The sequence below is a fragment of the Pseudophryne corroboree genome, chromosome 2 (genome assembly GCF_028390025.1).
Source record: "Pseudophryne corroboree isolate aPseCor3 chromosome 2, aPseCor3.hap2, whole genome shotgun sequence".
Lineage (NCBI taxonomy): Eukaryota > Metazoa > Chordata > Amphibia > Anura > Myobatrachidae > Pseudophryne > Pseudophryne corroboree.
This window is the reverse complement of record NC_086445.1, coordinates 809,307,787-809,334,604: the sequence shown is the minus strand read 5'-3', so window position 1 is coordinate 809,334,604 and position 26,818 is coordinate 809,307,787. Positions and strand designations below refer to the sequence as shown.

At 46.7% G+C, this 26,818-nt stretch overlaps 1 protein-coding gene across 4 annotated transcripts in view; it reads right to left on the bottom strand.

Annotated features, from left to right (window-relative positions):
- NME7 (NME/NM23 family member 7) overlaps positions 1-26,818 on the bottom strand; it is a 522,975-nt gene that overhangs the window by 319,264 nt on the left and 176,893 nt on the right. For all 4 annotated transcript variants that reach the window (XM_063955652.1, XM_063955653.1, XM_063955655.1 and 1 more), the window contains one exon: positions 21,876-21,983. In XM_063955652.1, coding sequence (XP_063811722.1) covers positions 21,876-21,983 — 108 coding nt within the window. The remainder of the gene's footprint in view (positions 1-21,875; positions 21,984-26,818) is intronic.

Genomic DNA, 26,818 nt, shown 5'->3' with positions numbered 1-26,818 from the left:
TTTTCCCCTACCTCTGCCTCTGGACAGAAAGGACCCGCCTTTTCCACGCCTGTTTTTCTGAGTCCGAAAGGACTGTACCTGATAAAACGGCACCTTTTTAGGCTGTGAGGGAACATGGGGTAAAAATGCTGACTTCCCAGCAGTTGCTGTGGAAACTAGGTCCGAGAGACCATCCCCAAATAACTCCTCACCCTTATAAGGCAAAACTTCCATGTGCCTTTTTGAATCTGCATCCCCTGTCCACTGGCGAGTCCATAAGCCTCTCCTAGCAGAAATGGACAATGCACTTATTTTAGATGCCAGCCGGCAGATCTCCCTCTGTGCATCTCTCATGTATAAGACTGAGTCTTTTATATGCTCTATGGTTAGCAGAATAGTGTCCCTGTCTAGGGTGTCAATATTTTCTGACAGGGAATCTGACCACGCAGCGGCAGCACTGCACATCCATGCTGACGCAATAGCTGGTCTAAGTATAATGCCTGAGTGTGTATATACAGATTTCAGGATCGCCTCCTGCTTTTCTATCAGCAGGTTCCTTGAGGGCGGCCGTATCCGGAGACGGCAGTGCCACCTTTTTAGACAAACGTGTGAGCGCTTTATCCACCCTAGGGGGTGTCTCCCAACGTGACCTATCCTCTGGCGGGAAAGGGAACGCCATTAGTAACTTCTTAGAGATTACCAATCTTTTATCAGGGAAAGCCCACGCTTCTTCACACACTTCATTTAATTCTTCTGATGGGGGAAAAACTACGGGTAGTTTTTTCTCCCCAAACATAATACCTTTTTTAGTGGTACCTGGGTTTATATCAGAAATTTGTAACACCTCTTTCATTGCTTCAATCATGCAACGAATGGCCTTAGTGGACATTAGACTAGACTCATCGTCGTCGACACTGGTGTCAGTATCCGTGTCGACATCCGCGTCTGCCATCTGAGGTAGCGGGCGTTTTAGAGCCCCCGATGGCCTTTGAGACGCCTGGACAGGCACGGGCTGAGAAGCCGGCTGTCCCGCATTTGGCATGTCGTCAAATTTTTTGTGTAAGGAGTCGACACGTGCACGCAATTCCTTCCATAAGTCCATCCACTCAGGTGTCTGCCCCGCAGGGGGTGACATCCCTTCTATAGGCATCTGCTCCGCCTCCACATCATTATCCTCATCAAACATGTCGACACAGCCGTACCGACACACCGCACACACACAGGGAATGCTCTAACAGAGGACAGGACCCACAAAAGCCCTTTGGGGAGACAGAGAGAGAGTATGCCAGCACACACCAGAGCGCTATATAATGCAGGGACTAACTGAATTATGTCCCCTATAGCTGCTGTTATATATACTGCGCCTAAATTTAGTGCCCCCCCTCTCTTTTTTACCCTTTTCTGTAGTGTAGACTGCAGGGGAGAGCCAGGGAGCTTCCTTCCAGCGGAGCTGTGAGGGAGAAATGGCGCCAGTGTGCTGAAGGAGATAGCTCCGCCTTTTTTTCGCGGACTATTCTCCCGCTTTTTTATGGATTCTGGCAGGGGTAATTATCACATATATAGCCTCTGGGGCTATATATTGTGGTATTTTTGCCAGCCAAGGTGTTTTTATTGCTGCTCAGGGCGCCCCCCCCTAGCGCCCTGCACCCTCAGTGACCGAAGTGTGAAGTGTGTATGAGGAGCAATGGCGCACAGCTGCAGTGCTGTGCGCTACCTTGGTGAAGACTGATGTCTTCTGCCGCCGATTTTCCGGACCTCTTCTTGCTTCTGGCTCTGTAAGGGGGATGGCGGCGCGGCTCCGGGACCGAACACCAAGGCCAGTTCCATGCAGTCGATCCCTCTGGAGCTAATGGTGTCCAGTAGCCTAAGAAGCCCAAGCTAGCTGCAAGCAGGTAGGTCCGCTTCTTCTCCCCTTAGTCCCTCGCTGCAGTGAGCCTGTTGCCAGCAGGTCTCACTGTAAAATAAAAAACCTAATTATATACTTTCTTTTTAGAAGCTCAGGAGAGCCCCTAGTGTGCATCCAACCTCGGCCGGGCACAAAATCTAACTGAGGCTTGGAGGAGGGTCATAGTGGGAGGAGCCAGTGCACACCAGGTGACCTAAAAGCTTTCTTTAGTTGTGCCCAGTCTCCTGTGGAGCCGCTATTCCCCATGGTCCTTTCAGAGTTCCCAGCATCCACTAGGACGTCAGAGAAAAGTGAAATGTATATAGGAAACAAAGGTACCCACTCTTCTTAACAAATTCAATGATTATAATTTACAAAATGATAATGTCGATATTATCTTAAACCGTAAAGCTATACCTCTAGATACACTTTTACCGTGGAGCCGCTATGGCCGCTAGACTGAATACACGCGCTACGCACTTTGTACGGTATTTGCGTACAGAGTCCCGTACGTGGTACGTACTTGGCGTACACACGCCGCGCTGAGTGTACAGAGTACGCACAGCGCGCGCACACACAATTGATAACCTTTAAAACTTATTAGTAGTACAATGTGATATGATTATTCTTACACTCTAAACCATGTGCCGTAAAGCACTGTAAGGATGTTATACCTTAAACCTTAAGTAGCGCTGACGGTATAAAGTACCCGCAGTGCGTACACCTTATAAATACTTATAAACCTTACACAGTTAAATACGCTTTAGACCCTTGCAGGAAAGTGAGGACACAACACCGATTTGTAGTTGAAACCACAGGGTTCTAAGGCCACAGTGGATTATTTCAAAAGGTAAAACAGTACAAATCATACACTACAGGCTAACAAGATAAATCTAAAAAGAATAATGGCTACAGAAAATGTACATACGTGAGAAGGTTCGCAAGCGCAACCTGGACCAGTCCTCCGCTTATCAGGTAGAAAAGCGTTCAGAGTCTTCTGAACGGCCAGGCAACAACGGGCTTTTTATACACAACTTACATACACAATACAATGGTCACTGTAATCTCATTGTCCATTGGACATCAGAGGTGCATCTTTACATTACAGGAGAGGTCATAGGTTGATTTGAAAAGGTGGGCGATGTCTTTCTCAACTGCTCTTGGGGGTGGTATCCTCTGGATTCCCGCCGCATACATAATATACAGTAAATACAGTCTATATCTATATTCTACTTCTGCACATAACTATACGCTGGAACATGCGATCTTTCTCTAACCAATACCGGAATGTTACCCTTCAAATACCCTACAGTTGGATACTAGACATCACCTTCTAACCTTAGTCTGACCCTTCATATCATGCAAAGGCGAATCCCTTAGTCCTGGAACTGTTTAAACTGTTGATACTCGCTGATGTGGTGCAAGGGAGCTATATCTAAAATGTATACTATTTGGGTTAAATATGTAATGTTCTAATAACCCTCTATGCGCTCACAAACTCCGCAATAAATACCCATACCACGCGCAGGAACACGGGAGCGATCATACGCAAATTGCGGATATGTGCACGCACGGCGAAGTAAGTGCACGCGCAGCGGGCATGTGTGTGGGGTTAGTACATGGTGTATGCATTACAATATTTTTCGACTTTGACAAAAAACATTCTTGACTTTTTTTTATTGAAATAAGTCAAGAAAATGGATTATAAAAAGTTAAATGTTTTAGTGACAATAAATATGCCTAGGGGGAACCTAGCATCCCCTCCCCTGCAGTATCCCCCACCGTAGATCCACCAGAGGCATTACCACTTAACCCATTCGTGATGTAGTTATCCCATTTGTGATGTAGTTATCGCTGGTTATATAACCGACGTCGGGATCCTGACCAATTGAATGCCCGACAGTTGGTATGCCGACTAACGGGCACTATTCCGACTGGGAATAGAACCTGTGGAGAGCGCAGCGAGCGCGCAAGGCAATCTAAACTTTGGGATTCTGGCATCGGTATGGTGACCAGCGGGATCCCAAATGCCGGTCACCCATACCCAACCCACCCAATCACCCAGTAGGCATTACTACGTTTCTTCCTAGTGTCCATATGTTCCAATTACAAACCCACCCCCCATTCCCCTATGGCAGGGCTAGCCAACCCTGGTCCTCGAGAGCTACCAACAGTGCACGTTTTCCAGGTCTCCTCACAGAGTCCACCTGTGGATCATTTAAAATGTGATAGTTAGTAATAACTGCACATGTGCACCTGCCAGGTGAGCTGGAAAACGCAAATTGTTGGTAGCTCTTGAGGACCAGGGTTGGCTACCACTGCCCTATGGAATTACTCCTCACTAGTTGCATTAAATCTTCCAACCGATTTATGCAGAGTTTGTTTAGTAGAGATAACATCCAGGATCTTGATATCTGCACTTGAAGAAAAGGAGACAATATCTGTCAGCTGTCTCAATGCTCCGTTGTTTTCTTCTTTACCTCAGTAACTAATGCAAAATGGGTTTCCTTGAGTACAGATTTGACATTAGGGAAAAGAAAAAAAGTCACACGGTGCTAAGTTGACGAGTATGGAGGGTGTTCTAGCACTGCAATTTGTTTCTCAGCCAAATACTGCTGAACAGAGAGAGCTGTGTGGGTTGGTGCATTGTCCTGATAGAAGATTAAACAATTTTTCCACTACTCTGGCCTCTTTCGTGTGATTCTTTCCCGCAGGGACGTGCGGTGAGCTAAATAGCTCAGGAGGCACTGCCTAGCACCTGAGCCAGATTTACATGCAATATATGATCCAAAGCGTACATCTGGGCATTATACACAGGTGCAGCAGTATAAACTCCTTGAAATTTGGTGAGTCTTGATCAGAGATATGCGGAAAAGCTAGCCAATCACCTGCCATAGACTTTTTACTCCAGAGTTTTGGCTATAAAAATGATTAGAATAATGCAATGAAGATATTTCAAACATATTCTTTGTATTTTTGATATACTTTATACAGTAAAAACTCTGGCAAAAACGTTAGTATGACAGGAAAGGCTCTGCCTCACCTGCTTCACCTCACCGCACGCCACTGCTTTCCCGTAAAGTTTCTAGAACATTTTTGTGGTAACGTTAATTAACTGTTTCACCTTCTGGCCTCTTTCTTGTTATTCCTTCCCACAAAGTTTCTAGAACATTTTTGTAGTAATGTTGATTCACTGTTGCACCTCCTGGTACCCAGTGTGCCAAAATAATACCCTTGATATCAAAGAAAATAATTAACATTGCTTTGGATTTGCTTTGATGTACTTTCTTCATTCTTGGTGATGATGTATTCTCACGATTATACTGGAAGATCCATGTTTCATCACAGGTAATAATAACTTTATCTAAAAATTGCGAATCCACTTGAATTTGTTCCAAAATGTCTGTACAAATTCGCCTGAAATTTTCTTTTTGCTTGAAACCATAGCACAAATTTTTCTCATGTTAAGATCTTGATGTAAAACTTACAAAACTTAAAACAGTTTCTTTGTCGCTGTTTACCATTTCTGCAACGAGTCGACGTTCAATTCTCAATTTTTTCCACATTTACATTTGTTTCTGATGCGAAAGACATTCCGGGATGTTCATCCTCTTCGACATCCTCATGACAGTCACTAATTTTTTTGTGCCACGCAAACACACATGCATATCAGCAACATAGCAGATAATACACGTTTAAAAAAAATAATGCAGAGAAATTTTGGTCATTATTACCACAGCGCACTACAAACTTAAATCAAATATGCAAATTATTTTCTACATGTATGAAAATAAATTATTCCTGGCGCCACACAGTAAGTCTAAACACAAAAATCGAAAACTTATAACTCTTAATCTCAGCTGCCAACCTGAATGAATGGAATGCTTTTAAGCTCCGCTTTGTTTTTGTGACTCACTTTTACATGTATATATTAGAAAAAGTAAATTTTTATGTAAAATATCTTGTAAAGTCATAGTGTTTTTTTACAGTGACTTATGAAAACTTTGGACGCTATTCATGCACAGGGCACCTGAATAAATGTATATTTTTTCTTATTTATTACCAGTTATTTAGCAGCGCTTTACAGAGAATATTTGGCCATTCACATCAGTCCCTGCCCCAGTGGAGCTTAACATCTTTATTCCCTACCACATGTACACACACACACACTCATTCACGCTAAGGTTAATTTTGTTGGGAGCTAATTAACCTACCAGTATATTTTTGAATTGTGGGAGGAAACCGGAGTATCCAAAGCAAACAAACCCATGCAAATACGGAGAGAATATACAAACTCCACACAGTTAGGGCCATGGTGGGAATCTAAACCATGACCTCAGTGCTGTAAGTCAGTAATGCTAACCATTACACCAACATGCATATATACATATATAGCAGGCATTCTTAACCTCGGTCCTCAAGGCACAATAGCAGTGCAAATTTTAGTGATAACCAGGCTTCAGCACAGATGGTTAAATCAAAATAACTGAGGTACTAATTAAGTTACCTGTGCTCAAGCATGGATATTGCTAAAACCTGGACTGTTAGTGTGCCTTGAGGATCGAGGTTGGGTATGCCTGACATATAGTAACATACTAAGATGGGTTAACATATATTTAACCACTTCAGTGGTATGCCCAGAAAAACTTCAGGGCCAGCTGTACTGCCAATACTGGCTATCCCAGAAGATTTCCGGGGCATGTCCAGCCAATCGGACAGACAGTGCCATTTCTATCTGCAGGCGAACGCTCGTCAGCCGCGGCACTTTGTGGATGCATTCTGCTCCCCCTCCTCCCTCTACCCTAGTACTCCGCTCGGGGGCGGAGTACTAGGAAGAGGAAGGAGGGGTAGATTTCAGTGCTGGTGGACTAGTGCCCGCCAGCGAATATACACCTTGGCAATAAGCATGGATCCCAGAGCATGAAACCCCTGGCAACGAGCTCGACACCCAGCGCATGAAACCCCTGGCAACGAGCATGAAACCCAGCATGTGAAACCCCTGGCAACAAGCATGACAGCAACGAGCAGGTAATTCATTTAAAAACCCACTATGGGAGGTGTGACATGGTGATGTCGGAGATAGACTCTGTATATCAACGCCCTTCGGTCATCTGTTTAAATACCCTTGAACATCAGTCAATGGTTCTGTACTTAGCAGCCGGCTGGAGACCAGAAATAATGAGACAACACACAGGAGATATGTAGAAGCTCAGCAGGTCATTTCTGATCTGACTCGTTTATTTTAGGAGCCGTTATTTATACACAAATGAACAAAGGAATAAAGGTATGACAGTGTAGTGTTCACTCTAGGCTGTTTTAGCAGGGCGCCGCGCCCTGCCCGTTTTTTAACAGGCAAAACCCGCCCTGCCCCTTTTGCGGCGCCTTGCTAGAACAGGCGCCCGCTCCCTGCCCTCCCGGCGTGTATAGATGCCGTGCGCATGCGCGCGGCATCCATTCACGCATTGGGAGAGGGCTGGGGAAAGCCCAGCACCGACGGAGGTGCTGGGCACGCCCCCAACAGTGACGTCGCCGGCCACAGACGCTCTCTATAGTAGCGTCTGTGGGCCGCACCGCCCCCTAAAATGACGGAGGCGTGGCCACGCCCCCTAATTTGCGTGGCCGCGCCCCCATTTCGGACGCGCGCGCGCACATGTGCCCCCGGAGTCCGGCGCCCTGCCCCTTTTCACTCCTAGAGTGATCACTAACAGTGTGTTAGCCAATCAAAGCACACCGTGTGCAAAGATATGGCAGTTTGTTAACCAATCAAAGTACAGCATGTGTAAAGATAAACAATGATTTCATTAAACCAATTAACATTCCTGTATGTATATTCTTATCAATACCTTCTCATTCATTTAAAGAGAAGGCCTGTTTATTATCGCCATCTGGACATTAATCTTGAAAGCCTTCTTTCTATTGTCACCTGGACATTACAAAACATACTCCTTTAATGTTCTCATACGCAATTATAGTTTTATCTTACCCTGGGAATTAACTAGATGTCCTTGTGACTGCAGTTGGAGAAATCATTGCTCTCAACAAAATAGTTTCACACAGAAATATCTATGTAATTCATTTAGGAGAATTACATGTACTAGCTGGCTATGTTCATTGATTATTGCAATGAACATTCTAATCCAATACCAAATTATGAAACATAGAATCAAATAAACGCTTACTGGGTTGAAACCTATTATATAACATTATACATGCTTTTGGTTGTTAAATACAAAACTTAAATCAATCATAAAGATGATTTTACATTTAAAATTGCCTTTATTCCTTTAAAAATACTAGGTCGTCATTTTCTGGGCGTCTTGCCAAAATCTGGGAATCTTGCCAAAAAACTTCTAACTAGCAATCATATATCTGCAGGTGTAAATTTCTTAAACAATCAAGCTAAAAAGGAGTCTCTTCCCTATCAGGTCATTATATTTAACAAGCTATTATTTCTTATCAATAAATTTAGTTTTTCTATAGTACAAGTACTCACTTAAAACTCTTAAAGGTGTAGGTAGGATTAATAACTCATATATGCATCTGACCTGATCCTTGACCATTATCAATATGTTGAAGTGCATATTTCTTATACAGGTTGCTAGGGCTAAGGGTCTCATGCATATATCATATAAATGTCAGCATTACTTATAAACCTATAAAAAATAGCTTGAAATACATTTAGAATGGCTGCCATTATACAAAATGGCTGATAGCTGCTTTAGCATAATATTGTCTCTTTCAGTGATAATAAAGACACCACTGAAGAGGTTAATGGCAAAGAAGTATGAAAAACAGGAAAATAATATAAAGCAGATCATAATGAAACCTATAGCAGGTCAACAGTCACTGTCTATAAATTCTATAGTATGTAGACAAAAGTGATTGGGCCCCCTCTTCCCCATGCGTAACTGAAATGGTGTGCTCCTGCAGCAGTCCGTGAAGGTATAAAACTGGTAGAGGGCACTGGTTAGATTTGATGCTAACAAAATGGCTTTTTGGGAGGAACTAACCGAGTAGGCTGTGTGATGTCACATTTCCAGGGTGACGCTGGACTGATATACAGAAAATATCGTAAACCGGATGGACTGGCCAGCTCAGTGTCCAGATCTTAACGCCACTGAGAGCCTCTGGGACGAATTGGAGTGATAGGTGCATTCTAGACTGATTCGACCTTCTGCAGTGTCTCAGTTGATCACTGTACTTAAGACAGAATGGCAAAACATACCACCTGCTGTCATCCACAAACTTGTGGACAGTTTGCCTAGAAGAGTCTCTGCAGTAATCACTGCATTTGGTGAACCTACAAAGCAGTGGCGTCATAAAGGGGGTGCGGCCTGCACCCAGGTGTCACCCGCTGAGGGATGACACCAAAATGCCAGCTCCTGGAATGACAAAAATGGGGGTTCGGCCCGTGAGGTCATGCCCCCTCTACTAAGCCACGCCCCTCCCGCGAGGCCACACACCCATTTTGTGGCACCGGGTGTAATAAGTAAAGTAGAGACGTCAATAAGATCTCGCTGCTCAGTGTCCAATCACATTTGTCTACATAGTGTCGTTTTATTTTTAAAGTAACATGATCACATTTTTAAAACTTATCTTAAATAGCCATCTCAAGCAAAGCAAAGGCATCATGGGGTAGACACATGTAGTTTTTATTCTAGATGTACTAAAGGACATCTATAAAAGACCCTGGTGAAGAATGGTAATAAAAATTTAATTGTAAAGATGGTGAGCTGTACGTGTAGCATATTTGCTCCTTTGCAACAGTTTTCAGATTCTTATAGTAAGACGTCATAAGACGTCAGAAATATGGTTTGTATTAACGTTACACATTTATTTGATAGAGTTGCAGATCTTCAAGAGTTGGGAGCAAAGTTAAAAAAAAAAAAAAAGCTATATCATAAGTGGATGTGGGACTCAAATGGATATGTTTAAAATAATCTCTGCTGTGGTTGTGGTCTGGACCCCTAGGTATAGCGACCTGGGTAGGTTGTTTTGGGAACCCCTGAGAGGGATCCAAAGGACAGTGGGAACTGCTGGGGATGTTGGGTGGCCCTTTTGGTCTCGAGTCATAGGATGAAGTGGGGAGAGGCAGATGGAGACATCGGAGCCAGCAAATCATCAACAGCACCCTGTGCTACAGTCATCTGTGTAAAGCCTAACGCAGGCAAGACTTTAAGGTGAGCAGACCCAACCTGAACATCTTTGGTGAAAGGACACCAGCACAGAGGGAGGGAGAACTATACAGCTTCCCACATCATCCCATGACCAGAGAACCGCAGCAGAGACTGGTTAATCATTTTACTCATCGAGAACTGTGACCCTCTATATAGCTACACTTTACTTACATCTATGGGAGTCATTCCGAGTTGATAGCTTGCTGCCGATTTTCGCAGCGATCAGGTAAAAAAAAAATAAGATTTTACTTACCGATAAATCTATTTCTCGTAGTCCGTAGTGGATGCTGGGACTCCGTCAGGACCATGGGGATTAGCGGCTCCGCAGGAGACAGGGCACAAAAAATAAGATTTTACTTACCGATAAATCTATTTCTCGTAGTCCGTAGTGGATGCTGGGGACTCCGTCAGGACCATGGGGATTAGCGGCTCCGCAGGAGACAGGGCACAAAAATAAAGCTTTAGGATCAGGTGGTGTGCACTGGCTCCTCCCCCTATGACCCTCCTCCAAGCCTCAGTTAGGATACTGTGCCCGGACGAGCGTACACAATAAGGAAGGATTTTGAATCCCGGGTAAGACTCATACCAGCCACACCAATCACACCGTACAACTTGTGATCTGAACCCAGTTAACAGTATGACAACGTAGGAGCCTCTGAACAGACGGCTCACAACAATAACAACCCGATTTCTTTGTAACAATAACTATGTACAAGTATTGCAGACAATCCGCACTTGGGATGGGCGCCCAGCATCCACTACGGACTACGAGAAATAGATTTATCGGTAAGTAAAATCTTATTTTCTCTAACGTCCTAGTGGATGCTGGGGACTCCGTCAGGACCATGGGGATTATACCAAAGCTCCCAAACGGGCGGGAGAGTGCGGATGACTCTGCAGCACAGAGTGAGAGAACTCCAGGTCCTCCTCAGCCAGGGTGTGCCCCTGACCAAGTAGCAGCTCGGCAAAGTTGTAAAGCCGAGACCCCTCGGGCAGCCGTCCAAGATGAGCCCACCTTCCTTGTGGAATGGGCATTTACATATTTTGGCTGTGGCAGGCCTGCCACAGAATGTGCAAGCTGAATTGTACTACACATCCAACTAGCAATCGTCTGCTTAGAAGCAAGAGCACCCAGTTTGTTGGGTGCATACAGGATAACAGCAAGTCAGTTTTCCTGACTCCAGCCGTCCTGGAAACCTATATTTTCAGGGCCCTGACAACATCTAGCAACTTGGAGTCCTCCAAGTCCCTAGTAGCCGCAGGTACCACAATAAGCTGGTTCAGGTGAAACGCTGACACCACCTTATGGAGAAACTGGGGACGAGTCCGCAGCTCTGCCCTGTCCGAATGGACAATCAGATATGGGCTTTTGTGAGACAAAGCCGCCAATTCTGACACTCGCCTGGCCGAGGCCAGGGCCAACATCATGGTCACTTTCCATGTGAAATATTTCAAATCCACAGATTTGAGCGGTTTAAACCAATGTGATTTGAGGAATCCCAGAACTACGTTGAGATCCCACAGTGCCACTGGAGGCACAAAAGGGGGTTGTATATGCAGTACTCCCTTGACAAACTTCTGGACTTCAGGAACTGAAGCCAATTCTTTCTGGAAGAAAATCGACAGGGCCGAAATTTGAACCTTAATGGACCCCAATTTGAGGCCCATAGACACTCCTGTTTGCAGGAAATGCAGGAATCGACCGAGTTGAAATTTCTTCGTGGGGCCTTCCTGGCCTCACACCACGCAACATATTTTTGCCACATGTGGTGATAATGTTGTGCGGTCACCTCCTTCCTGGCTTTGACCAGGGTAGGAATGACCTCTTCCGGAATGCCTTTTTCCCTTAGGATCCGGCGTTCAACCGCCATGCCGTCAAACGCAGCCGCGGTAAGTCTTGGAACAGACATGGTACTTGCTGAAGCAAGTCCCTTCTTAGCGGCAGAGGCCATGAGTCCTCTGTGAGCATCTCTTGAAGTTCCGGTACCAAGTCCTTCTTGGCCAATCCGGAGCCACGAGTATAGTTCTTACTCCTCTACGTCTTATAATTCTCAGTACCTTAGGTATGAGAAGCAGAGGAGGGAACACATACACCGACTGGTACACCCACAGTGTTACCAGAACGTCCACAGCTATTGCCTGAGGGTCTCTTGACCTGGCGCAATACCTGTCCAGTTTTTTGTTCAGGCGGGACGCCATCATGTCCACCTTTGGTCTTTCCCAACGGTTCACAATCATGTGGAAGACTTCCCGATGAAGTCCCCACTCTCCCGGGTGGAGGTCGTGCTGAGGAAGTCTGCTTCCCAGTTGTCCACTCCCGGAATGAACACTGCTGACAGTGCTAACACATGATTTTCCGCCCAGCGAAGAATCCTTGCAGTTTCTGCCATTGCCCTCCTGCTTCTTGTGCCGCCCAGTCTGTTTACGTGGGCGACTGCCGTGATGTTGTCCCACTGGATCAATACCGGCTGACCTTGAAGCAGAGGTCTTGCTAAGCTTAGAGCATTGTAAATTGCTCTTAGCTCCAGTATATTTATGTGGAGAGAAGTCTCCAGACTTGATCACACTCCCTGGAAATTTTTTCCTTGTGTGACTGCTCCCCAGCCGTTCAGGCTGGCATCCGTGGTCACCAGGACCCAGTCCTGAATGCCGAATCTGTGGCCCTTTAGTAGATGAGCACTCTGCAGCCACCACAGAAGAGACACCCTTGTCCTTGGAGACAGGGTTATCCGCTGATGCATCTGAAGATGCGATCCGGACCATTTTTCCAGCAGATCCCACTGAAAAGTTCTTGCGTGAAATCTGCCGAATGGAATCGCTTCGTAAGAAGCCACCATTTTTCCCAGGACCCTTGTGCAATGATGCACTGACACTTTTCCTGGTTTTAGGAGGTTCCTGACTAGCTCGGATAACTCCCTGGCTTTCTCCTCCGGGAGAAACACCTTTTTCTGGACTGTGTCCAGAATCATCCCTAGGAACAGCAGACGTGTCGTCGGAGACAGCTGCGATTTTGGAATATTTAGAATCCACCCGTGCTGTCGTAGAACTACTTGAGATAGTGCTACTCCGACCTCCAACTGTTCTCTGGACCTTGCCCTTATCAGGAGATCGTCCAAGTAAGGGATAATTAAGACGCCTTTTCTTTGAAGAAGAATCATCATTTCGGCCATTACCTAGGTAAAGACCCGGGGTGCCGTGGACAATCCAAACGGCAGCGTCTGAAACTGATAGTGACAGTTTTGTACCACGAACCTGAGGTACCCTTGTGAGAAGGGCAAATTGGGACATGGAGGTAAGCATCCTTGATGTCCAGGGACACCATATAGTCCCCTTCCTGGTTCGCTATCACTGCTCTGAGTGACTCCATCTTGATTTGAACCTTTGTATGTAAGCGTTCAAATATTTCAGATTTAGAATAGGTCTCACCGAGCCGTCTGGCTTCAGTACCACAATATAGTGTGGAATAGTACCCCTTTCCTTGTTGTAGGAGGGGTACTTTGATTATCACCTGCTGGGAATACAGCTTGTGAATTGTTTCCAATACTGCCTCCCTGTCGGAGGGAGACGTTGGTAAAACAGACTTCAGGAACCTGCGAGGGGGAGACGTCTCGAACTTCCAATCTGTACCCCTGGGATACTACTTGTAGGATCCAGGGGTCCACTTGCGAGTGAGCCCACTGCGCACTGAAAACTCTTGAGACGACCCCCCACCGCAGCTGTTTGTACGGCCCCAGCGTCATGCTGAGGACTTGGCAAAAGCGGTGGAGGGCTTCTGTTCCTGGGAATGGGCTGCCTGCTGCAGTCTTCTTCCCTTTCCTCTATCCCTGGGCAGATATGACTGGCCTTTTGCCTGCTTGCCCTTATGGGGACGAAAGGACTGAGGCTGAAAAGACGGTGTCTTTTTCTGCTGAGATGTGACTTGGGGTAAAAAAGGTGGATTTTCCAGGTGTTGCCGTGGCCACCAGGTCCGATGGACCGACCCCAAATAACTCCTCCCCTTTATACGGCAATACTTCCATGTGCCGTTTGGAATCTGCATCACCTGACCACTGTCGTGTCCATAAACATCTTCTGGCAGATATGGACATCGCACTTACTCTTGATGCCAGAGTGCAAATATCCCTCTGTGCATCTCGCATATATAGAAATGCATCCTTTAAATGCTCTATAGTCAATAAAATACTGTCCCTGTCAAGGGTATCAATATTTTCAGTCAGGGAATCCGACCAAGCCACCCCAGCGCTGCACATCCAGGCTGAGGCGATGGCTGGTCGCAGTATAACACCAGTATGTGTGTATATACTTTTTAGGATATTTTCCAGCCTCCTATCAGCTGGCTCCTTGAGGGCGGCCGTATCTGGAGACGGTAACGCCACTTGTTTTGATAAGCGTGTGAGCGCCTTATCCACCCTAAGGGGTGTTTCCCAACGCGCCCTAACTTCTGGCGGGAAAGGGTATAACGCCAATAATTTTCTATCGGGGAAAACCCACGCATCATCACACACTTCATTTAATTTATCTGATTCAGGAAAAACTACAGGTAGTTTTTTCACACCCCACATAATACCCTCTTTTGTGGTACTTGTAGTATCAGAAATATGTAACACCTCCTTCATTGCCCTTAACATGTAACGTGTGGCCCAAATGGAAAATACGTTTGTTTCTTCACCGTCGACACTGGAGTCAGTGTCCGTGTCTGTGTCGACCGACTGAGGTAAATGGGCGTTTTAATGCCCCTGACGGTGTTTGAGACGCCTGGACAGGTACTAATTGGTTTGCCGGCCGTCTCATGTCGTCAACCGACCTTGCAGCGTGTTGACATTATCACGTAATTCCCTAAATAAGCCATCCATTCCGGTGTCGACTCCCTAGAGAGTGACATCACCATTACAGGCAATTGCTCCGCCTCCTCACCAACATCGTCCTCATACATGTCGACACACACGTACCGACACACAGCACACACACAGGGAATGCTCTGATAGAGGACAGGACCCCACTAGCCCTTTGGGGAGACAGAGGGAGAGTTTGCCAGCACACACCAAAACGCTATAATTATACAGGGACAACCTTTATATAAGTGTTTTTCCCTTATAGCATCTTAATATATATAATCATATCGCCAAATAAGTGCCCCCCCTCTCTGTTTTAACCCTGTTTCTGTAGTGCAGTGCAGGGGAGAGCCTGGGAGCCTTCCCACCAGCATTTCTGTGAGGGAAAATGGCGCTGTGTGCTGAGGAGAATAGGCTCCGCCCCCTTTTCGGCGGGCTTCTTCTCCCGTTTTTCTGAGACCTGGCAGGGGTTAAATACATCCATACAGCCCCAGGGGCTATATGTGATGTATTTTTTAGCCAGAACAAGGTATTCTCATTGCTGCCCAGGGCGCCCCCTGCAGCGCCCTGCACCCTCCGTGACCGCTGGTGTGAAGTGTGTGACAACAATGGCGCACAGCTGCAGTGCTGTGCGCTACCTCATGAAGACTGAAAAGTCTTCTGCCGCCGGTTTCTGGACCTCTTCGCTTTTCGGCATCTGTAAGGGGGTCGGCGGCGCGGCTCCGGGACCGGACTCCATGGCTGGGCCTGTGTTCGATCCCTCTGGAGCTAATGGTGTCCAGTAGCCTAAGAAGCCAATCCATCCTGCACGCAGGTGAGTTCACTTCTTCTCCCCTAAGTCCCTCGTTGCAGTGAGCCTGTTGCCAGCAGGACTCACTGAAAATAAAAAACCTAAAAACTTTTTCTAAGCAGCTCTTTAGGAGAGCCACCTAGATTGCACCCTGCTCGGACGGGCACAAAAACCTAACTGAGGCTTGGAGGAGGGTCATAGGGGGAGGAGCCAGTGCACACCACCTGATCCTAAAGCTTTATTTTTGTGCCCTGTCTCCTGCGGAGCCGCTAATCCCTATGGTCCTGACGGAGTCCCCAGCATCCACTAGGACGTTAGAGAAATAAAAGCTTTAGGACTAGGTGGTGTGCACTGGCTCCTCCCCCTATGACCCTCCTCCAAGCCTCAGTTAGGATACTGTGCCCGGACGAGCGTACACAATAAGGAAGGATTTTGAATCCCGGGTAAGACTCATACCAGCCACACCAATCACACCGTACAACCTGTGATCTGAACCCAGTTAACAGTATGACAAACGTAGGAGCCTCTGAACAGACGGCTCACAACAATAACAACCCGATTTTTTTGTAACAATAACTATGTACAAGTATTGCAGACAATCCGCACTACGGACTACGAGAAATAGATTTATCGGTAAGTAAAATCTTATTTTCTCTGACGTCCTAGTGGATGCTGGGACTCCGTCAGGACCATGGGGATTATACCAAAGCTCCCAAACGGGCGGGAGAGTGCGGATGACTCTGCAGCACCGAATGAGAGAACTCCAGGTCCTCTTTAGCCAGGGTATCAAATTTGTAGAATTTTACAAACGTGTTCTCCCCCGACCACGTAGCTGCTCGGCAGAGTTGTAATGCCGAGACCCCTCGGGCAGCCGCCCAAGATGAGCCCACCTTCCTTGTGGAATGGGCCTTGATAGATTTAGGCTGTGGCAGGCCTGCCACAGAATGTGCAAGTTGAATTGTGCTACAAATCCAACGAGCAATCGTCTGCTTAGAAGCAGGAGCACCCAGCTTGTTGGGTGCATACAGTATAAACAGCGAGTCAGATTTTCTGACTCCAGCCGTCCTTGAAATATATATTTTCAATGCCCTGACAACGTCCAGCAACTTGGAATCCTCCAAATCGCTAGTAGCCGCAGGCACCACAATAGGCTGGTTCAGGTGAAACGCTGAAACCACCTTAGGCAGAAACTGAGGACGCGTCCGCAGTTCTGCCCTGTCCGAATGGAAAATCAGATATGGGCTTTTATACGATAAAGCCGCCAATTCTGACACTCTCCTGGCTGAAGCCAGGGCCAGTAGCATGGTTACTTTCCATGTAAGATATTTCAAATCCACCGATTTGAGTGGCTCAAACCAATGGGATTTGAGAAAATCCAAAACTACATTAAGATCCCACGGAGCCACTGGGGGCACAACCGGGGGCTGTATATGTAGTACTCCTTTTACAAAAGTCTGGACTTCAGGAACTGAAGCCAATTCTTTCTGGAAGAAAATAGTCAGGGCCGAAATTTGAACCGTAATGGACCCCAATTTGAGGCCCATAGACAATCCTGTTTGCAGGAAATGTAGGAATCGACCCAGTTGAAATTCCTCCGTCGGGGCCTTCCTGGCCTCACACCACGCAACATATTTTCTCCAAATGCGGTGATAATGTTGTGCAGTCACCTCCTTCCTGGCTTTTACCAGGGTAGGGATGACCTCTTCCGGAATGCCTTTTTCCCTTAGAATTCGGCGTTCAACCGCCATGCCGTCAAACGCAGCCACGGTAAGTCTTGGAATAGACACGGTCCCTGCTGAAGCAGGTCCCGTCTTAGAGGTAGAGGCCACGGATCTTCCGTGAGCATCTCCTGAAGTTCCGGGTACCAAGTTCTTCTTGGCCAATCCGGAGCCACGAGTATCGTTCTTACTCCCCTTTGCCGTATAATTCTCAGTACTTTTGGTATGAGAGGCAGAGGAGGAAACACATACACTGACTGGAACACCCACGGTGTTACCAGAGCGTCCACAGCTATTGCCTGAGGGTCTCTTGACCTGGCGCAATACCTGTCCAGTTTTTTGTTGAGGCGGGACGCCATCATATCCACCTTTGGTTTTTCCCAACGGTTCACAATCATGTGGAAGACTTCTGGATGAAGTCCCCACTCTCCCGGGTGTAGATCGTGTCTGCTGAGGAAGTCCGCTTCCCAGTTGTCCACTCCCGGAATGAACACTGCTGACAGTGCTATCACATGATCTTCCGCCCAGCGAAGAATCCTTGCAGCTTCTGCCATTGCCCTCCTGCTTCTTGTGCCGCCCTGTCTGTTTACGTGGGCGACTGCCGTGATGTTGTCCGACTGGATCAACACCGGCTGACCCTGAAGCAGGGGTTTTGCCAGGCTTAGAGCATTGTAAATCGCTCTTAGCTCCAGTATATTTATGTGAAGAGACATCTCCAGGCTTGACCACACTCCCTGGAAGTTTCTTCCCTGTGTGACCGCTCCCCAGCCTCTCAGACTGGCATCCGTGGTCACCAGGACCCAGTCCTGTATGCCGAATCTGCGGCCCTCTAACAGATGAGCACTCTGCAACCACCACAGAAGAGACACCCTTGTCCGTGGAGACAAAGTTATCCGCTGATGCATCTGCAGATGCGATCCGGACCATTTGTCCAGCAGATCCCACTGAAAGGGCAAATTGGGACATGCAGGTAAGCATCCTTGATGTCCAGGGACACCATAAAGTCCCCTTCTTCCAGATTCGCTATCACTGCTCTGAGTGACTCCATCTTGAACTTGAATTTTTGTATGTACAGGTTCAAAGATTTCAGATTTAGAATAGGTCTTACCGAGCCGTCCGGCTTCGGTACCACAAATAGTGTGGAATAATACCCCTTTCCCTGTTGTAGGAGGGGTACCTTGACTATCACCTGCTGAGAATACAGCTTGTGAATGGCTTCCAATACCGTCGCCCTGTCTGAGGGAGACGTTGGCAGAGCAGACTTTAGGAACCGGCGAGGGGGAGACTTCTCGAATTCCAACCTGTAACCCTGAGATACTACCTGCAGGATCCAGGGGTCCACCTGTGAGTGAGCCCACTGTGCGCTGAAATTCTTGAGTCGACCCCCCACCGCCCCTGAGTCCGCTTGTAAAGCCCCAACGTCATGCTGAGGGCTTTGCAGAAGCCGGGGAGGGCTTCTGCTCCTGGGAGGGAGCTGCTTGGTGCACTCTCTTACCCTTTCCTTTGCCTCGGGGCAGATATGACTGTCCTTTTGCCCGCTTGTTCTTATAGGAACGAAAGGACTGCGGCTGAAAAGACGGTGTCTTTTTCTGTTGGGAGGGGACCTGAGGTAAAAAGGTGGATTTCCCGGCTGTTGCCGTGGCCACCAAATCCGATAGACCGACCCCAAATAATTCCTCCCCTTTATACGGCAATACTTCCATATGCCTTTTGGAATCCGCATCACCTGACCACTGTCGCGTCCATAAACTTCTTCTGGCAGATATGGACATCGCACTTACTCTCGATGCCAGAGTGCAAATATCCCTCTGAGCATCTCGCATATAAAGAAAAGCATCCTTTAATTGCTCTATAGTCAATAAAATACTGTCCCTATCCAGGGTATCAATATTTTCAGTCAGGGAATCCGACCAAACCACCCCAGCACTGCACATCCATGCTGAGGCGATGGAAGGTCGCAGTATAACACCAGTATGAGTGTATATACTTTTCAGGGTAGTTTCCAGCCTCCTATCAGCTGGATCCTTGAGGGCGGCCGTTTCAGGAGACGGTAACGCCGCTTGTTTTGATAAGCGTGTGAGTGCCTTATCCACCCTAGGGGGTGTTTCCCAGCGCGCCCTAACCTCTGGCGGGAAAGGATATAATGCCAATAACTTCTTTGAAATTAGCAGTTTTCTATCGGGGTTAACCCACGCTTCATCACACACTTCATTCAATTCCTCTGATTCAGGAAAAACTACAGGTAGTTTTTTCAGACCCCACATAATACCCCTTTTTGTGGTACTTGCAGTATCAGAGATATGCAAAGCCTCCTTCGTTGCCGTGATCATATAACGTGTGGCCCTACTGGAAAATACGTTTGTTTCTTCACCGTCGACACTAGATTCGGTGTCCGTGTCTGGGTCTGTGTCGACCGACTGAGGTAAAGGGCGTTTTACAGCCCCTGACGGTGTCTGAGACGCCTGGACAGGTACTAACTGGTTTGCCGGCCGTCTCATGTCGTCAACTGATTTTTGTAACGTGCTGACATTATCACGTAATTCCATAAACAAAGCCATCCATTCCGGTGTCGACTCCCTAGGGGGTGACATCACCATTACCGGCAATTGCTCCGCCTCCACACCAACATCGTCCTCATACATGTCGACACACACGTACCGACACACAGCAGACACACAGGGAATGCTCTTATCGAAGACAGGACCCCACTAGCCCTTTGGGGAGACAGAGGGAGAGTTTGCCAGCACACACCCAAGCGCTATAAATATATAGGAACAACCCTACAGAAGTGTTGTTTCCTTTATAGCAGCTTAATATATCAATATCGCCAAAAAAGTGCCCCCCCTCTCTGTTTTTTTACCCTGTTTCTGTAGTGCAGTGCAGGGGAGAGTCCTGGGAGCCTTCCTCGCAGCGGAGCTGTGCAGGAAAATGGCGCTGTGTGCTGAGGAGATAGGCCCCGCCCCCTATTTCGGCGGGCTCTTCTCCCGGTGTTTGTGAGACCTGGCAGGGGTTAAATACATCCATATAGCCCCAGGGGCTATATGTGATGTATTTTTAGCCAGAACAAGGTATTATCATTGCTGCCCAGGGCGCCCCCCCCCAGCGCCCTGCACCCTCAGTGACCGCTGGTGTGAAGTGTGCTGACAACAATGGCGCACAGCTGCAGTGCTGTGCGCTACCTCATGAAGACTGAAAAGTCTTCTGCCGCCGGTTTCTGGACCTCTTCACTTTTCGGCATCTGCAAGGGGGTCGGCGGCGCGGCTCCGGGACCGGACTCCATGGCTGGGCCTGTGTTCGATCCCTCTGGAGCTAATGGTGTACAGTAGCCTAAGAAGCCAATCCATCCTGCACGCAGGTGAGTTCACTTCTTCTCCCCTAAGTCCCTCGATGCAGTGAGCCTGTTGCCAGCAGGACTCACTGTAAAATAAAAAACCTAATAACTTTTTCTAAGCAGCTCTTTAGGAGAGCCACCTAGATTGCACCCTTCTCGGCCGGGCACAAAAACCTAACTGAGGCTTGGAGGAGGGTCATAGGGGGAGGAGCCAGTGCACACCACCTAGTCCTAAAGCTTTTATTTTTGTGCCCTGTCTCCTGCGGAGCCGCTAATCCCCATGGTCCTGACGGAGTCCCAGCATCCACTAGGACGTCAGAGAAAATGGCAAAACTGTGCATGCGCCGCAATGCGCACGCGCGTCGTACGGGTGCAAACAGCATTGTTGTTGTGCACTGGATCTAGTGAAGATTCCATTTGCACAGCCGATCGCAAGGAGATTGACAGGAAGAGGGCGTTTATGGGTGTCAACTGACTGTTTTCTGGGAGTGTTTGGAAAAACGCAGGCGTGTCCAGGCGTTTGCAGGGCGGGTGTCTAATATCAATTCCGGGACCTCCGTCGCTGGATTCATCGCACAGGATAAGTAACTACAGGGCTGGTCTTGTTCTGCACAAAATGTTTTTGTACCGCTCGGCCGCACAGGCGTTCACAACTTGCAAAATGAAAATACACTCCCCCGTGGGCGGTGACTATGCGTTTGCACGGCTGCTAAAAGTAGCTAGCGAGCGATCAACTCGGAATGACCCCCTATGTCCCAGTCAGTGCCTTTGTTTGCTGCACATCACCTACAACAACATCACATTAAGTGCCTGTACTTCAATCACCTTCTATCAGACCACTGCCAGGTACAATGATTACCAATAAGCAGTGGCCCTATGTATGCAACCTCATCTATGTGCTAGTAGAAGGGAGAGCGATGGTGTTGTAAACCTCAGTTGGAAAACCACTTTTAGGGAAAAAAAGTTATATATTGCCTTCAACAACTATTACCATACTGGATTCACTATAATAATGTCACTACCGTACAAGTCACTTTTCTGAAACACAATCATTTTATGTAGATTCATTTAAATGCAGTAATTTATTCCAAATACTTAATACAACAATATTCCAATTAGATTTCAAATGCACCAAAAACTGATTTTTACTCCCACAAACTCACCATTTCCACAGATCCATCCTTGGGGTAGAAGAGGAGCTGGTAACGCCTCTGCAGAGCAGCATTTGGATCATACCATTCTGCAATGAACACGTATCGATCCTCTTCACTCTAAACAGACATTGCAAGCATAAACAAGTTAGTTTTATCTTGATGAATAACAGAGACCAATAAGGATAGCATGGTGTTTTAATGCAACAATATTTTAAAACCGCTCTCTAATATACAAATTATGAGCAAACGGCACATCCATATAGTTGTATGATGCAGATAGAAATATGTTACAATACAGCGTTCAGATTTTGTAATTCTGTGTGGCTGCATAAAACTGGGGACAGAGGACACAGAAACTTTACAGGAATCGAGGTTTCGGCAGCTATATTTAGGGTGAGATAGAAGAAGATAGTCGGATTGAGCAAGACAGATTGCCTAATAAAGGGGTACCGTGCTGGACAAGTCATAAAAGAGGTGACTTGGAACGTATTGGCATGGATCCCAGCATAAGTATGTAGTGGCCTGATACCTACCCAGGAGGTTATCCCAGAGCAGCAGAACTGCAAATGACGAGGTAGAATTTTAAACTTTAGGCGTCTAATTCGCTATTCAGAGAAATCACAAATCAAGCGATTATTGAATGACCGCGCATACGTAGTATTCGCATTGCACAGTGTGAGGGGTAATAGCGACAGAAAATGCATACAGATTGTAATTGCAATGTAGCCGCTGTTTGACTGACAGGAAGCCGGTGTTTCTGGGCGGAAACCTGACGTTTTCTGGGTGTGTAAAAAAAAACTCACAGGCGTGCCCAGGTATTTTTTGTGGAGGGTCACTGACATCAGCACAGACCACTCTCAGTCGCAGATTAGTGGCAGCCTCAGACCTACTCACATTTGCTGAGATGGCAAAGTTTCTTTGATGCTCCCGGAATTGCGTATGTCTCTGCGAGTGGATAGCAATCTGCGATGCATACGCAATTTTGCACAGGGCGTTTTTTCTTCCTGTCGGGGCGGTTCCCTCAACACGCAGACAACTGCAATTTCTCGGACTAGCAATTCATGCTGAATTAGGCCCTATGAGTAGTGTCCTAGGGATGTAGTCAGGATCCCGGCTGTCAGAATCCCGACAACACTATTCGGAATGTCGAAACCGGCACATCCCGGCGCCCGAATCCCAACAACCAAGATGCCGAATGTCCAGACACCATGCCACTGAAGAGGTAAGCCGTGGAGGGGAGGTTATGTTTAGGCTGCGGGGGGAGGGTTAGTCCTAACCGTCACCCAAATACTTACCTTCGGTGTGTCGGCGTTCTAGCACCGGGCTTCTGAGTGGTGTCGGGATTCCGGCATCGGTCACATGATTGCCGGCATCCTTACTGCCGGGAAGCTAACCGCATTCCATTGTTATGGCAGGAGGGAGAATTGTCAGCATTGTGCATTAATTGCAGGAGAATAAAGGACAGTGAAATCATGTATTTTATTTATTTAATTAATTACCCTACTGTCATATGCTATACAGTAACTAGTAAGGAAGTAATCAAGTAATTGATGGCAGCAGTCACTCTACATTTTTATTTGGAGGAATTGAATTATTCTTCTATTAACATTTTAAAGGACTAGTTCTATCCAAAGAACACTACCAAAAAATGTATTATGCAATTATAATTACCCCGTGCTGCCATCACCCACTACACTGTGATAATTACCAGTTACCGCCAGCAGCTGTAGCACATTACACTGCGATATACTAAGCCAATCCTGCTATTATAGCTAAAGAACACTACACATTGAGCGATCCGCCGGCGAGCTGCCCGACAGCGGATACGGCCAACGGGCGACCCGGCGGCGGGGAGGGGGCAGTGATGGGGGGAGTGAAGTTTCTTCACTCTACCCGTCACCCGGCTCCATAGAAGTGCAGGCAAATATGGACGAGATTGTCCATATTGGCCTGCATGCACAGGCGACGGGGCAGCAGCGATGAACGAGCGCAGGGCCGCGCATCGTTCATCGCTGGTGCCTCCACACTCAAAGATATGAACAGTATCTCGTTCATTAATGAACGAGATCGTTCAGATCTTTGAGTATTATCGCCGGTGTGTAGGGCCTATTAGAAACATAGAATTTGACGGCAGATAAGAACCACTTGGCCCATCTAGTCTGCCCCTTTTTATTATCCTTTAGGTAATCTCAACCCTTTTTGAACCTTCATTCTTTGTAAGTTTACATATATTATTTTACTAACACATTACCTAAATTTCTATTTGTACCTTAATGAAATAATAAATTGCTCAGATTTAATTACCCTAAGATTCATTAAGGTTTTGAAAGAATGCATGTAAAACATACTGTACATTTCCAGTTGAAGTAGCAGTAAAATAGAGGAATGAGAGTTGAAGGCCTGGCGTACTGACAGCCCCGCTTATAAGACGATAAAACATTTGCATTCTATTACTACCCAGTGTCACATTTTCCACATAAAATGAAATTACAGATTGACACAAATATAAATTCAATTAACTACATTAGTTGTTTTCCACTTTAAGAATCCATGGTAAATTCATGGGAATCTTCTATCTTTCACTAGTCCAGAAGTTCATGTAAAATCCAGAAGTACATGTAAAATAATGCAAATAAACGTCCATGATTCCCATAATATATTAGGACTAAGGGTGTGTGACCAGTGCTGTCACCCAGAGCGCAAGGACAAGGGTGTGACATGGTTGCTGCACCAATGTGACCTTTTTGCAGGTTTCAGGGTGCCTCTCCAAGGATGTTACCTAGAAAAGCACGGAGTGAATCAATAGGACAAGCCAGGCACCAAACTACCTTTTTCCCATGCGCTGTTCTGTGATGTCATATACGCAGGCGGAGGAGGGTGAGGGGCCAGGACGCTCTTGCACCCTACTATGGTTCTGTAATACTTCTACAATGCAAATGTTTTAAGTACTCTCACCTGGAATTAGTCAGTAGGCAATCAGCCAATCACAAGTGGCTCAATATTGCTGCTGATAGTCATCATCAGAACAGCAGATTTGTGAACCGGCCCCCCAGCACCAGCAACTTGCTGACAGGTGTAACTGCAGCTAAGTCCGGGGATTCTTGAGTTGCAATTACAGGCATAATTTCATACAGGCCATGCTTGCTCACCCCTTCCCAACCCCATTCCGCTTCTCTAGGCATAAGAAGTTCTAATAAAAATTTGTCAGAATCTGTATACTGTCTTATGTGCACATTTATGTTGGTGTGCATGCACAGCACAGAAATACAGGCCTTACGCAATAGAAAGCAGCCCCACTGTTCTTTACGTTTACAGGTATTATGAGGAGTTATAACAAATACTATAATGAGGCAGAGAATTTCAAAAGGTAATGAGAGTAAAGATTGAGGATTTTAAATGAGTTTTAATAGGTTCTAGAAACAATACTGCAAATTATGGAAAATACCCATATCCATAAAACCTTAACCCACACAGGCATTCATATATGTCAAAATACATCAGCAGAGGAGTCTTAGAGGGGAATTCAAATGTTATCTTCCCCGATCTCCTGTCTAAAGTGACGGGAGATTGCAGAGGGCGATATACAATAATGTCCCCTATCGCGCTAATCGCACCCATTAGTGCTTTATGCGGCTAAACCAGACTAAACTATCTAGACTAGAAAAGTGCAGTTTGGCCACCAAACGGATCACTTTTCATACATTTCAGCTCGCCACCCCCAGCGGGTAAGAGCTGAAATGTAGACGCAGAGAGCCAATTGTGCCCATATGGAGCTACATTAGAATAGCTCCGTTTGACGCCATCTAGTGGCTGCCGGCGGTAAAAACATTTGAATCTGGCCCTGTGTGTGCAGCGGCCTTTTGGAGACGGACATTTCGAAGAAAGGATTTACTTTTAAGTTAACTGTAAGATTCATACCAGCTCACACTTCAACCATGCCGCACACATGGCATTCAACAAAAACACATGCCAACAGGCATGAACATTACAGCAACCGTGCTGAAAACATTTTTAACAAAATAACAACTGCAGGTGAAGTACCCAGCATCCTCTATGGACTAGGAGAAAAGGAAAATCCTGTTTTCTCATACGTCCTAGAGGATGCTGGGGTCCACTTCAGTACCATGGGGTTATACCAAAGCTCCAGTACGGGCGGGAGAGTGTGGATGACCCTGCAGCACCAACTGACCAACTTTGAGGTCCTCATCGGCCAAGGTGTCAAACTTGTAAAATTTAGCAAACGTGTTCGGCACTGACCAAGTAGCTGCTCGGCAAAGTTGTAAAGCCGAGACCACCCGGGCAGCCCACCAAGTTGAGCCCACCTTTCTAGTAGAATGGGCAGTCACCGAATTCGGTATCTGCAATCCTGCCATGGAATGAGCGTGCTGAATCGTACCTCTGATCCAACGTGCAATGGTCTGCTTAGAAGCAGGACACCCAACCTTGTTGGGAACACACAGGACAACCAGAGCCTCTGTTTTCCGTATTCGAGCTGTTCTTGCAACATAAATTTTCAAAGCTCTGACCACATCCAGAGACTTTGATGCAACAAAGGTTTCAGTAGCCACTGGCACCACAATAGGTTGGTTTATATGGAAAGAAGAAACCACCTTAGGAAGAAATTGCTGAGGAGTTCTAAACTCAGCCCTATCTTCATGGAAAATCAAGTACGGGGTCTTGTGAGACAAGGCCCCTAACTCAGACACCCTTCTTGCGGATGCCAAGGCCAACAGCATGACCACTTTCCAAGTGAGAAACTTCAATTCTATCTCCTGGAGAGGTTCAAACCAATCCGACTGAAGGAACTGCAACACCACGTTAAGATCCCATGGTGCCACAGGAGGCGCAAAGGGAGGTTGGATGTGCAGAACCCCTTTCACGAAGGTCTGAACTTCTGGAAGGGAGGCCAATTATTTCTGAAAGAAAACGGACAAGGCTGAAATCTGAACCTT